This window comes from Trichosurus vulpecula, chromosome 2, assembly GCF_011100635.1.
Source record: "Trichosurus vulpecula isolate mTriVul1 chromosome 2, mTriVul1.pri, whole genome shotgun sequence".
Lineage (NCBI taxonomy): Eukaryota > Metazoa > Chordata > Mammalia > Diprotodontia > Phalangeridae > Trichosurus > Trichosurus vulpecula.
Window position 1 is genome coordinate 84,106,797 of NC_050574.1, and position 13,973 is coordinate 84,120,769.

The following is a 13,973-nucleotide window of genomic DNA, read 5'->3' on the forward strand; positions in this document are numbered from 1 at the left end:
TATATCATGTATGTATAATATATATACATATATATATATATATGTTGTACCTCTCATTAGGCTGAGGAGGTACACAGTCTTTTTGCCTTTTTTATTTTCGTTTTTTTTTTTTGTATCACCAGCACTTAGTGCGGTGCCAGGCATATAGCAAACTCTTGTTGATTGACAGTGGACCATCAATTCAATCTGTACTTGGAGGATAAACATTCACTCAGCCTTGGCGGGATTAACTCACATGGAGAACAATGTTTTCTCTTATCATTGGTTCACTTATCTAGGTTATGAACTCCCAATTATTCATTACTGTAATATTCTTCCTAATCCAAAAATCATTCCTTTGGTCAGAAAAAACAAGTTAATGAGTTATTATCATCTATTTATATATACTCTAACAAACCTATTCAGTTCAAGTCAACCGCTCCCTTGATATTTTGTCCTTAAAATGTTGTCATTTAAAATGCCCTTTTATTGCCTGAGATTCCAACAACAGCTTAGACTTATTTTAATCTTTACACTCACTGAAGCTATTTTTTTACAGTATCTACCATGTTTTATATTCAACCCACCATTCTATGTCTTTGCTTCCCTCTTTTAAAAAATGATACAAATCTTTTAAATATCAAAGTTGATGAGATACTAGCATTTTCGAGAATGCCCCCTTTTCCTCTCATTGGAATTATTTTCCTCCTGTCTTCAGATTGCATTCTTGAGAGCTTCCCCTCCGCCTCTGATGGACTAGTATTTCCTGTTGAATTAGAAGTCATATAATCTTACCTATACTTTCTCTGTGCCCTTTGAAATCTGCTTTCCCCACATCAATGGTGCCCCTCAGACTGGGACCAGTTTTCCTCTCATCATAAAGTCAAAGATGGAGTGGTCACTCCCTTCTAGTATTCCTCCACATTTCCAATAATCCCTTCTCCAGTATCCAGTAAAAGTTGCTATGCAAAATTCAGGTCTGGGATGCCATTCTTTCTCCATCTTTAAAAAAAACATAATCATCATCATTTTATTAATCAAAAAATTCTGCTTTGGGCAGAGAAAGAGAGAGAGCTAGTGGAAGGCTGGAAAACTGAAGATCTTCATCCTCTCCCCATTTCCCCCACTATATCACATCTTTTTTGTTGTTGTTTTTCCCTGATATTCTAATTTATTCCTTCTGTAAGGGTGCATTTTGTAGTACATGTCCACCCAGTGGTGAGCTGGTAAAGATTTAACAACCCAAAGTACTTATAACACTTACATTGAATTCATTCTTAACATTTTCTCCATGACTTTCTTAAATCTAGATAATTAACCAAACATTAAACCAAGCATTGACTTTTGTTAGCTAAATTTTCAAGGTATAAAGTTATTCTTACTGAAAATTTAATAAAAGCCAGTTCAAGATGCTTACAGCACATCCCTGCCCCTACTATGTTATTCGTTTCCTCCCTCATTAGCTCACATCTCTCATTCTCTCCATCATGATTTTTCCTCTGACTTCTGGAATATCTTACCTGAGTATATTCTTTGTTATACACAGTGCTATCCCCTTCCTTATGCCTTTTCCTTATTTTGATCTTTTTAAATAAATATTTCAAAGAGCAACATCTCTTTCATTAATATTATTCCACCAAACCTAAGTGACACCTATTGTGTCCAGTTTGCCTCTTGCACAAGATAAGTCCCAGTTTATATAGACATCTAAGGCTATGAGTTTTATTGCTAGCCCTTCTGTCAATATTGTATCCTAGGAATAAGTGGTCCTCTCCTCTAATCTTCCTTCTATTTTGAAAGTTAACCAGAACATCAACTGTAACTGACTGTATGCAACATGTTTTCCACATGGCACATACATATGGCTCTACATCATCGCTTCTCCTTCACCAGAAGCTGCTTTCTTTTCAGAGGGACTAGCTCCTTGCTATGTGAGGAAAGAAGTCTCAGACCTATCACTCACTTAGCTTAAATGTTCAGTGGTTCCTTCTTCTCCATATTATATTCTTCTACCCCGCTCCATCCTTCTGAAATACTTCAGGATTCCTCTTTTTCCCCTTTCAACAACAATCTCATTTTCCATAAATTATGTTATAACCTCTATGCAGGTCACTCCCCTATAGGTGTTAAGTACACCACAGAAACATCACAGTGAAATGAATGATGAAATAGAAGAATTTTGATATGCTAGAAAACAGTGCTCAGTGATACATTTACATTCAATTTATGTGATTAAACATCTGTTCATATAGTACCTTTTTATTATTATTTTTACTTTTAGCATATAGTACCTTTCTACAGGATTACTGGCTAATTTGGGGGGCAGAGTTTATACTGTTAGAGGTATTACTAACATGATAACTATTTCACTTATATGCAAACAATATACCTATAATCTCATTGATAATAAAACAGATATGAAAATTGACCAAGCAGCTTCTCCAAGAATATGGTTTATGAAATCATGTGTAGTATGAAGAAAACTGCCAGTGACATCAATATGGATTCTCAACCTGCTTTTTACCACAGCAAATTTAATCAATAAAAACCAACATGGTCAGTCAGTTAATTCTTAATATGAACAACTAGGGGAGAAAAAGAATGTGTACATGAATAAACAGGGGAACTAGATGCTTTTATCAGGGAATGTCGGGTGGTGATAATTCTGGATGAAACTCCTATTGCAGTTTTCATTTCCACAGCTCTGTGCTGAGAGTCTGACCCGATGAGCTTCCAGACCACCCTGCTGTTGCATTGGGGGGTTGGCCAAAACCCACAGCCCTGCTAGCACTGGTGATGTTCATTCCAGCCATTTGCTGATTCATCTGAGAGAGGTTCCACTGGGGTTGCTGAGCTTGCTGGATACCAAACTTATTCTGTGCTGCTCCCATTTGTCTTGCCCACCGTTCTAGTGCAGACCCTTACCACCTCATGCCCCGACTATTGTAATGCTTGCTGATAGGTCTGCCTGCCTCAGGTTTCTACCCCAATCCATCCTCCATTCAGTCAACAAATTGGGACCTGATCACATTTTGTGGAAGTGGCATCACACCAGTTTGTGCATTTCCCACAAACCCATTGGGCATAGTTACGCCAACCATCATGCTTGCATGACAAGTACTGATTGTCCCATAACATTTCCCATGATTCCAATGGCTGCAGGCACAGGTACTCCCATGGATGGAAAGCCTTGAAATTGAGTTGGTGCTTGTGAGGTAAACAGCATATTTGAAGGGCCCATAAACATACCTGGAGCACTTGGTTGCTGAATGGTCCCCTGTCCCATACAGGGATAGGATGGAGTCTCTGGACAGATGCTTCTTTGCTGATTCTTCTGATTTTGTAGTTGGCTCAGCGAATAGACCCAGATCCCCAGATCCAGCAGTTAAAGTGGCTGCTACTGGTACTGTGGGAGGCCCCTGGACTGGGAGCATGTTTGTTGCTGGTAAAGGATTAGAGATGATTGGGCCAAAGATAACCAGGTCATCATTCAGGGCAGTGGTGATGGTAGCAGGACTGCCATTTGTCACAAGCGCGGTGTTGTGACATATCTAGTATATGTGGCCCTAATCATTCTCCTAAGCTCCATATATACATCAGCAAATACCTACTGAAAACCACCTAATCTTGTAGGCATTTCGATCACAACATGTCTATAATGGAACTCATCTTCTTCCTTCCTATGTCTTTTCCTTTTTATGTTTGAGGACATCAACATCTTTCTAGTCACCAAAATTTACAACCTTCTATTCACCCTCTAATTTTCACACTACCTTTCTCCTTAAATAATACTTGCCAATCTTGCCCAGCCTACTCAAGAATCTTGCTATCTGCCCCTTACCTTCAGTTCCCCAGTTTCCTACCCCATCCTCCTCCTTGCTATCTCTTGTTCCAGAAACAATAACTAAATCAGTACCATTGCTTTTTGAAAGAGCATGCCAACTGACCGCTCTATGATTCTGCTGACAATCACTGTGATTCTCTTGTCCAAAACTTCCTCCTCAGGCCACTACTTCTCTTAGCTTGCTGTTCTTCTATTTAAATTTAAGCTCTTTGAGAGCAGGACAGATTGTATTTGTATTTATGGCCTCAGTGATTAGTACAGTATTGGGTATGTAGTAGGTGCTTAAATGCTTTTTTCATTTATACGTTCACTCATCAATCAAAAAACATTTTTATGAAGCATCTGCATGTGTCAGGCACTATGCTAAAATATTTTGGGGACAGAAAAAGAGGCAAAAGATAGTCCTTGTCCTCAAGAAGCTTACAGTCTAATGGAGGAGACAACATGCACATAAAATATACACAAAGCAAGTTATAAACAGGATAAATAAGAAATTAAGAGAAGGAAGGCATTAGAATTAAGAGGGGTTGGGAAAGGTTTTCTGTAAAAGATGGGATTCTAGTTGGGACTTAATGGAAGTCAGAGAAGTCAGTAGGCATAGGTGAGGAGGGAGAAGATTCCAGATTTGGGGGACAGCCAGAGATAATAACTGGAGCTGAAAGATGGAGCATCTTGTTCATAGAAGAGCCAGGAGACTCTTCTGGATTGAAGAGTGTATGGAAAGGGGTAAGGTTCAAGAAAACTGAAAACTGGTGTGAGCTGAGTTATGAAGGGCTTTGAATTCCAAACAGAGCATTTTGTATTTGATCCTGGAAACAATAGGGAGTCACTGGAATTTATCGAGTACAGGGGTAGGGGGAGAACATGTTAAGACCTACAATTTAGGATAATCAATTTGTTGGCTGAATGGAGAATGGATTGGAGTAGAAACTTGAGGCAGACAGACCTATCAGCAAGCTATTACAATAGTCCAGGCATGAGGTGGTAAGGGTCTGCACTAGAATGGCGGAAATGTCAGAGGAGAAAATGGGAGTATTGGAGATATGTTGCCACGTTGCATAGGCCTTGGCAAGACATTGGGTATAGGGTAGTAAGGAGTTGAGGATTCCCCTAGGCTGTGAGCCTGAGAGACTGAGAAGATAGTGTTGCCTTCTACTGTAATAGGAGGGTAGGAAGTGGGGGGAGAGATTTGGGAGAAAAGATAGTTAATTCTGTTTTGGACATGCTGTGATTAACTGGACATCCAGTTTAAGATATCTAAATGTTAGAGAAGTGAGATTGCAGGTCTGTAGGGAGTTTGGGGCAGGACAGGTAGACTTGAGAATCATCAGTGTAGAGATGGCAATTAAATCCACGGGAGCTGATAGATCACCAAATGACATAGTGTAGAGGGAAAAGAGAAGATGCCCAGGTATGATCTGGATGAGGAGACAATAAAGGATACTGAGAAGTAGTGGTCAGATAGGTAGGAGGAAAAGCAGGATATAAGAGCAATTTCCTTTAAGAATTCTACAGTCTTCATATGTGTGTATGTATCTATATATTATACATGTTATTGTACATATATAATATAATAATTATACGTAATATAATAATTTTATAACATAAATACATATTATACATACACACACGGTAAGCTTGACTTCAATAACTGGTAAAATCATAGAAATTATTATTAAATGGATAATTAGTAGACATCTAGAAAAGCTAATCGTAATTACAGAAAGCCAACATGAGGTTATCCAGAATGAGTCAAGCCAGATTAACATTGTTACCTCTTTGACAATGCTAATAAAAATTCTCATTCTCTTTTAATGGGGAAAATATGAAGAGATGTGGTTTAAGTGAGTATAGATAGCTTTTGAACTGGTTGAACAATGGAATGAAGCCATTAACAATTCATTCTCAATTTGAAAGAAGGCTTACAGGTGATAGCCCCAGAGGGCAGCGACCAATTTTATGCGATTATTATTGATAACTTGGACAGAAACATAGATGCCAAGATTATGACATTTTCAAAAGACACAAAGATGGGAGAGATTACTAATATATTATTTTTACAAGTAGCCTTTCCCCAATACCCCTTGATGCTGATACCTTCCCACTGTGATTATTTCCAATTTATCGAATACATATATATAAATATGCACATAAACACATTGTAGTTGTTTGTATGTCATCTCCCCAATTAGACAATCTCCTTGAGAGCAGAGATTTTTGCTCTTCTTTTTTGACATCCTTGATACTTACTACAGTGCTTGACACCTAGTGGGCATTCAATAAATACTTGCTGATGATTCAACATAGTGAAGAACTGAGTCTAAATCTAATAGGTACTGGGCTAAATCTAATGGGAATACAATTAAATAAGAATAAATATAAAGCTTTACACTTGGACTCAACTTTATAAATCCAAGATGAAGGAAGTGTAGTTAGACAGAAATCCATCTAGGAATTTTCTGAAGATTTTATTGGAATATAAACCCAATATAATTCAACAGTATAATATGTATGACAGCATTTAGCATAGTGCCCGAAGCTGGTGCTTAATAAATTTTTATTAATTAGTTGATTGACAACCAAGAAAGGCAAATGCAGTCTTATGCTGTATTGAGAGTCTTCAGGTGTGGGACTAGCTGGGGAGGTCATAGTCACCTTAGATTCTCATTTAGAGTATTGTGTTTGGTTATGACTGCCACATAATGCTTGCAAGTGGTCTCAACCCTTTGGGAAGTTTCTTGATGGCCACATGTATGAAACAAAGGTAAGAATTTGTAACAAAAAGATAGACTTTATGGGGTGATGCCTAGAAGAGGTGAGGGGAGGTTATGCTTTGCTTTCTATCCTGTAACACTCAGACAGCCCCTATCAGTTTGTTGAAAGGGAAGCCCCTCTCTAAAATGACTCTGAAGGAGTGAATCTTGATTATCAGAAATTAATGAATTTCAAGAATTTTCAGTTTCCAAATTGGACAGAGGCTTGGGATGGAAACCTTTCCCCTCATCGAGCAGTAGGGGGAAGCATGCAGAGACAAGGCTCATATGTGTCCTTTAGCTAGAAGACTAGGGCTGTTCTGTGTCCCAAAAGAGAATGTCAGGTATGTCGTAGAGGCAATACTTGCTCAAGAATGAGCTGAACCGCATGGCCTCTGAGATCCTGTCCAATGAAAAGATTTGTGATTTGATGGCCAGGTACCTGCTTTCCTATATCCTCCCTAGGCAAATCACTTAACCTCTGTTTTTCTTAGTGTTCTCAAATGAAGATAATGAGGGCACCTTACTCCCCCAGGGTTGTTGTGAGAATCAAATAAGATAATATTTGTAAAGTATTTGCTTAGCATGGAGCCTGATATATAGTAGGCATTTAATAAATCCTTCCTTCATTCCTCTTAAGTTTCTTCTACCCTAGTCTAAACACGGCCTGTTTGTCAAACTAATCGTCAATCTCTGCCATGGTCTCCGATTCCCATACCATTCTGGTCTGCTGCCCTCCTCAAGACTCAATCCAGTTTGTCAAGGTACTCACTATGATGCCATACCCCAAACTGAGCTCAATGATTCCAGATGTGAGCTGACCAAATCAAAAGACAAATTATTCTTATTCCGGCTATAAGAACACTCCTGATACATTCTGTGCCTGCATTAGCTTTTGTGATTGTTATGTCACTTTGTTAACTTGTAAAATTTAACCTGGGTCCACTAACATTCCCATATTTTTTCACATGAACAAGTTATAAATCTTCCCCCCTACTCTGGACTTATGCACCTGACTTTTAACCTCAAGTGCAGGGCTTTTATATTTATATATCCCATATTACATTCAACCTATGTCAAGATCGTTTTGGATCACTTTAGAAAACAACTCCCAATTCTTCTTGTAGTGTGAATGGAATGATATTGGCCTAATATGTTCTTCCTCCCAAAAGGGATTTAGAGATGGTGATGCATAACAGATAGGAAGATTATTCTAATGGTGGAATTTCAGGCAGTATGATAGGCTGGTGGTCATAATGAGTCCATCATAAGGCTCTTTAAGTCATAGCATGAAAGTAGGTCTCTACTCTGCCTATGGTTAACCCTGATCCTGCTTCCCCCTCCATCATTCTAGAAGCTGGTGCCAACCTCCATCATCTTCATGGCTATAGCTCCTCATTGTGACCTCATTACTGAGGTCACATTCCCCGAGTCTTCCCTGAGGGTGTGGGCAGGGTAGGGCAAAGGATCCAGCTCTGGCTTGGTCCAGATGCTGAGGGGGAGCAGCCCTGGGTATAGGGGGAGCCAGGACGCTGCAGGGTTATACAGCCACGGAGGTGAGCTGGGAGGTGGGATAGGCACAGAGCAGGGGGCAGGGGTAGCTCTACAAGGCCAACCTTGCTCCCTGCCCCAGCAGGCACACGCCCCACATCCTCCCCCACGGTGTCTGACCCCACAGCACAAGGACTTGGGCAGACAGACCAGCACTGGCGCATCACTGAAGCATGGCGGGGGCCCGGGAGGAAGCAGGCGACAGCAGGCTGGTGGCAGGCCGGGAGCCACCACCACGCATCATCACAGTAACAGCAAAGACACCACAAGAGTGCCAGGAGTTCACCCTGGCAGAAAACTGCAGTGTTAGGGAGTTCAAAGAGCAGATCTCAAAGCGTCTTAACTGTGATGTGAACCGTCTGGTGCTCATCTTCACAGGGAAGATCCTGCGAGACCAGGACACACTGAACCAGAGGGGAGTCCTCGATGGCACCACCGTCTATCTAGTGGTGCGGAACCGCTTCCCTGGATTCACCCGCTCATGCCATACAACTACCACACCTGCCACCTCAAATCAACCTCTCCCAGGTAGCAACAGCCCTGGGGCTTCACCCAGGACAGGGGCTTCTGGTCTTCTGGCCAGGCTGGGCCGCATAGCCCGGTGCTCACCGGACCTGGCAGACTTCCTTGGCCATCTAGCTCAGCTGCTCATGGCAGTCCCTGAAGCTGTGGTGCAATTCCTGGATGATCCCTCCATACAAGGTCTGCTGGGTGAAACTCCATCCAGCACCAATCCCTCTTCTGGCTCTGGACCCGGCCGGCTGATGGCTCAGCCACAGACTGCTCCACCAGCCCAAGCCAATGAGACAGTGCCTGAGGCCCTGAGGAGCCCTGCTCTTCTGAGGGAATTGTTGATGCTAAGGGCAGATGAGAGAGGCTTGGGGGCTTTAAAGGCTGTTCCTGGGGGTGATAATGCCCTGCGACAGGTCTATGCTGATATCCAACAGCTAATGCTCACAGTCCCGGCCTCACCACCCCGTTCCAAGGGCCCAACTTCCTTGTCTGGTCCTTCTAGCTCTTCTCCCTCAGCAGGGCCTCTTAGGCTGGGAAATGTGGGCCGGGTTCTGGGAGCCTCAACACAGGATACCTCACCCTATAGCTCTAGCATGCCCAACCTGTGTATGGGTTTGGGACCTGGCTCACAGGATGTGTCCCCAACTATAAGCAAAGGTTCCCTGCCAGGCCCATCCATACCCTCTGCCTCCGCCCTGCGGAATGCCCTGCATGTACTGCATCAGAACCCAACACTGTTGCACCAGCTCACTGCTGGTAGCCCTCTGAGGCCCCGCCTGCCCCTGCTACCTATCCTCACTAATCCACGGGCTTTACAGGCTTGGCTACAGATTGAACAGGGCCTGCAGACACTCTCCATGGAGATTCCAGGGCTGGGACCCTGCCTCCGGGGTTCTGGAAGGCCCCGTGGGGGTCATGGAGGAGGTGTGGCTGGTGGGTCAAACTCTCGAGTATCCAACCAGCAACCCACACTAGCTGTGCTGCAGCTACTCCAGGCCTTGGCCCATGCAAGCCCTAATACCCTTCAGACCCCACCACCACCACCACTGCCACCACCCCCGACCGAGGGCCGCTTCCAGCAGGAGCTGGAACAGCTGAAGGCAATGGGCTTCTCCAACCATGATGCCAATCTGCAAGCTCTAATTGCCACTGGTGGAGACATCTACGCTGCTATTGAGAGACTACTGGGGCCCCCCCAGGCCTAGCACCCTGACTGCTGCCCTGGGGAGACTGCACAGAGAGAGGGAGAGAGAGGAATAGGAAGAGGAAATAACTCATTTTCGGATAATCTCCTATGCAAATCGGAGATCACTGTGGACAGCACCGTTCTGGCAGCTGTCTCGTTCTCCACTAAAAGGCCGCGGCTTGGCCAAATGTGTCTTGTGTCACTTTGTTTGAAAGGCTGAGTTATTGGGGTAGGTTTGGGGTTTTACCTCCCTTCATCATAGGTCCATAGATACAAACTCCCTTTGTCATCCTCTTTCTCAGGAAAAGATACTTATCTTCAGCAGAGTGAACAACCTATTGAAAATTATTTTATTTCCATTTTGCAAGGCAGTGATGATGGTGCCTTTGGACAGGTGAATCAATCTCAGGGACACAGATTTAAGAGTATGGCCTAAAATAGGGTCTTCCTGGTTCTTTCCATCTCCTTCTCCCTCTGCCCTGCTCTCTCCCTCTCCTGTGGTTTTCAGGCCCAATCTTCTCCCCTGCTCAGTTTAGGATTATGCCCAGGAATTCTCCTAAAAAAAATGTCCAGTTTCCTTTTGATCCCTAATCTTCCTCTTAAGAGAGGCACTCCTTTCTTCACATGAAGGACCCTCCCCCAAGCTTCAAGGTACTCCATAAGCTTGTATCCACTCAAAACAGTAGCAATGAGACCCCCAATAGTACAAGAGACACATAGATGTGTTTATTTCTCCTCTAGTTTTTGCCAAAGGACACAATTGCAAAGATATTGAACGAAATAACATTTTAAGAGTTACATTGTAATACTCTTCCCTTAGACATAAAGAAGATTTTCTCATAAAGATATATATGTCAATGGAGGAAACAAGCATGCACAAAGCTCATGTATGAGGTCCCTACATAGGGGCAATAGATGCTTGCAGGGATAACTCTCACCTCTGAAGCACAGTAACTGGCAGCGACCTTCTTCTTCTTCTTCTTCTTCTTCTTCTTCTTCTTCTTCTTCTTCTTCCTTCTTCTTCTTCCTCTTCTTCTTCCTCTTCCTCTTCCTCTTCCTCTTCCTCTTCCTCCTCCTCCTCCTCCTCCTCCTCCTCTTCTTCCTCTTCCTCTTCCTCTTCCTCTTCTTCTTCCTCCTCCTCTTCCTCTTCTTCTTCCTCCTCTTCTTCCTCTTCTTCTTCCTCCTCCTCTTCCTCTTCTTCTTTTCTTCTTCTTCTTCTTCTTCTTCTTCTTCTTCTTCTTCTTCTTCTTCTTCTTCTTCTTCTTCTTCTTCTTCTTCCTCCTCCTCTTCCTCTTCTTCTTTTCTTCTTCATTTCTTCTTTTCTTTTCTTCACTTCTTTTCTTTTCTTCTTCATTTCTTCTTTTCACTTCTACTTTTCTTTTCTTCTTTATTTCTTCTTCTTCTTCTTCTTCTTCTTCTTCTTCTTCTTCTTCTTCTTCTTCTTCTTCTTCTTCTTCCTCCTCCTCTTCCTCTTCTTCTTTTCTTCTTCATTTCTTCTTTTCTTTTCTTCACTTCTTTTCTTTTCTTCTTCATTTCTTCTTTTCACTTCTACTTTTCTTTTCTTCTTTATTTCTTCTTCTTCTTCTTCTTCTTCTTCTTCTTCTTCTTCTTCTTCTTCTTCTTCTTCTTCTTCTTCTTCTTCTTCTTCTTCTTCTTCTTCTTCTTCTTCTTCTTCTTCCCCTTCCTTCTTCCTTCTTTTTCCTTCTTCCTTCTTTTCCTTCTCCTTCTTTATTTTTAGTTTACAACATTCAGTTCCACAAGCTTTTCAGTTCCAATTTTTCTCCCCCTCTCTTACCTCCCTCCCCAACAAGGCATGCAGTTTGATATAGGCTCTACATATATATTCACATTAGACATGTTTTCACATTAGTCATGATGCAAAGAAGAATTATAAGAAATGGAACAAACCATGAGAAACAAGAAACAAAACAAAACAGAACAAAACCAAAAAGAGAGAAAATGCTAAGCTTCAGTCTGCATTCAGACTCCATAATTCCTTCTCTGGATACGGATAGCATTTTTCATCATGGGCCATTTGGAGTTGTCTTAGAACCTTGTATTGCTGAGAAGAGCCAAGTCTATCAAAGTTAGTCATTGCACAACGTGGCTATAACTGTGTACGATGTTCTCCTAGTTCAACTCACCTCACTCAGCATGAGTTCATGTAAGTCTTTCCAGGTTTTTCTGAAGTCTGCCTGCTCATCATTTCTTATAGCGCAATAGCATTCCATTACATCCGTATGCCACAACTAGTTCAGCCATTCCCCAGTTAATGGGCATTCCCCCAATTTCCAGTTCTTTGCCACCATAAAAAGAGCTGCTATAAATATTTTTGTACTTGTGGGTTCTTTTCCCATCTGTATGATTTCTTTGGAGTATAGCCCTAGAAGTGGTACTGCAAGGTCAAAAGATACGCACGTTTTATAGCCCTTTGGGCATAGTTCCAAATGGTTCTCCAAAATGCTTAGATCAGTTCACAACTCCACCAACAATGAATTAGCGTTCCAATTTTCCCATGTCTTCCCTAGGATTTATAATTTTCCTGTTTTGTCATGTTAGCCAATCTTACAGGTATGATATGGTACATAAAAGTTATTTTGATTTGCATTTCTCTAATCAATAGTGATCTAGAGCATTTTTTCATATGCCTATAGATAGCTTTAATTTCTTCCTCTGAAAACTGCCTGTTCATATCCTTTGACCATTTTTCGATCAGGGAATGACTTCTATTCTTATAAATTTCTCTATGTATTTTACAAATGAGGCCTTTATCAGAGATGCTGGTTCACTACTTGTAAAAATTCTTTCCTAGCTTTCTGCTTCCCTTATAATCTTGGTTGTACTGGCTTTGTTTGTACAAAAACTTTTCAATTTAATATAATCAAAATCATCCATTTTGCATTTCATAATGTTCTCTATCTCTTGTTTCATCATAAATTCTTCCATTGTCCATAAATCTGACAGGTGAAGTATTACTTGCCAGTGGCTGGCTTCTGAGGATGTTATGAAGTTGATCTCACTGGGCCTGCTCCTCCCTGGTTGCAAAGTCTTTGATGAGCTACCTCCTGTGCTGGTCCCTGCTGGCTTCACCATGTATTGTCCAGTGTCTCCTGGTGCCTGGTTTCTGGAACTTTGCTGGTCTCTGATGCTCTCAGCTCAATAGTACTCGAAATAGTGCTAGACTCAACAAGTTCCCTGCTGTGGAGCATATCTCAGCATATTTTTTAAGGGTCTCAGCTTTAGTATATAGGATATTCTGACTAGAACTTCCCCCAAATAAAGGCAGGCTGAAAGCTATACAAGCCAGAACCACTACACTTACCTAACAAAAACAAGGCAAAAAGTTCCCAAACTAAGGTTAGGCTTTTGCCTTCAGAAGCCTGACATATGAGATCAAAGAGCTTCAAGATTCTCTCTAGTTTAGCCTCCAAGGACTCAGCTGGGTGAGAACAAAAAGGTAAATTACAGAACCAAGGTCAGTGTTCACCACCATCGACCATCAATGTTATTGTTGTTTGGTCCTTTTTTAGCCATGTCTAACTCTTCTGGGTGGTTTGCCATTTTCTTCTCCGGTTCACTTTGTAGATGAGGAAAGTGAAGCAAAAAAGGTTAAGTGACTTGTCCAGGGTCACATAGCTAGTAACTGTTTGAGGCCAGATTTGAACTCAGGAAAATAAGTCTTCTTGACTCCAGACCAGCACTGTCTCCACTGGACCATTCAGCTGCCCCTTAGGCTGATGCATATCTGATTATTTTGGTGCAGGATTTTGGTGGTGGAGAGAGAGGAACTCATTTTGCCTATGTAAAGTCTCTACTTGTTTATCTACTTCCTCATTTTCTCTAGCTTTAAGCAATTGATTTTCCCTTCTCCTAGTAGGTTGGGCTAAATTTCTCCCCTGGTTCTCTACAATTTGGCCTTCAAAGTAGAGTTGTAGAATGACCCAAAGTACATCAGAAGGAGTAAATATGGATTTCATTCCTATTCTTTATCCAAGTTGACATCCATATGGCAGACTTATCTCTAACACAACCACACTGTATCACTCCTGCCCTTCTCCTCAACTTTACAAACTCTTTATTTCCTCTTTTTGCCCCCATTTGGGTCTCTCAGAGCCCCTGCACTGGCAGCTTCACAATATCCATGTGC

At 41.8% G+C, this 13,973-nt stretch overlaps 1 protein-coding gene and 1 pseudogene across 1 annotated transcript; one reads left to right on the forward strand and one right to left on the reverse strand.

Annotated features, from left to right (window-relative positions):
* Nucleotides 1–2,638: 2,638 nt before the first annotated feature.
* LOC118836537 lies at nt 2,639–8,291 on the reverse strand (annotated as a pseudogene).
* Nucleotides 8,292–8,300: 9 nt separating this feature from the next.
* LOC118838614 (ubiquilin-1-like) lies at nt 8,301–9,845 on the forward strand. Its single transcript, XM_036745956.1, has one exon. The coding sequence runs from the start codon at nt 8,301–8,303 to the stop codon at nt 9,843–9,845; it is 1,545 nt and encodes a 514-aa protein (XP_036601851.1).
* Nucleotides 9,846–13,973: the final 4,128 nt, after the last annotated feature.

Bases quoted from the DNA above. Each gene is read 5' to 3' on its own strand.
- LOC118838614 (XM_036745956.1), top strand. From the start codon at position 8,301: ATGGCGGGGGCCCGGGAGGAAGCAGGCGACAGCAGGCTGGTGGCAGGC.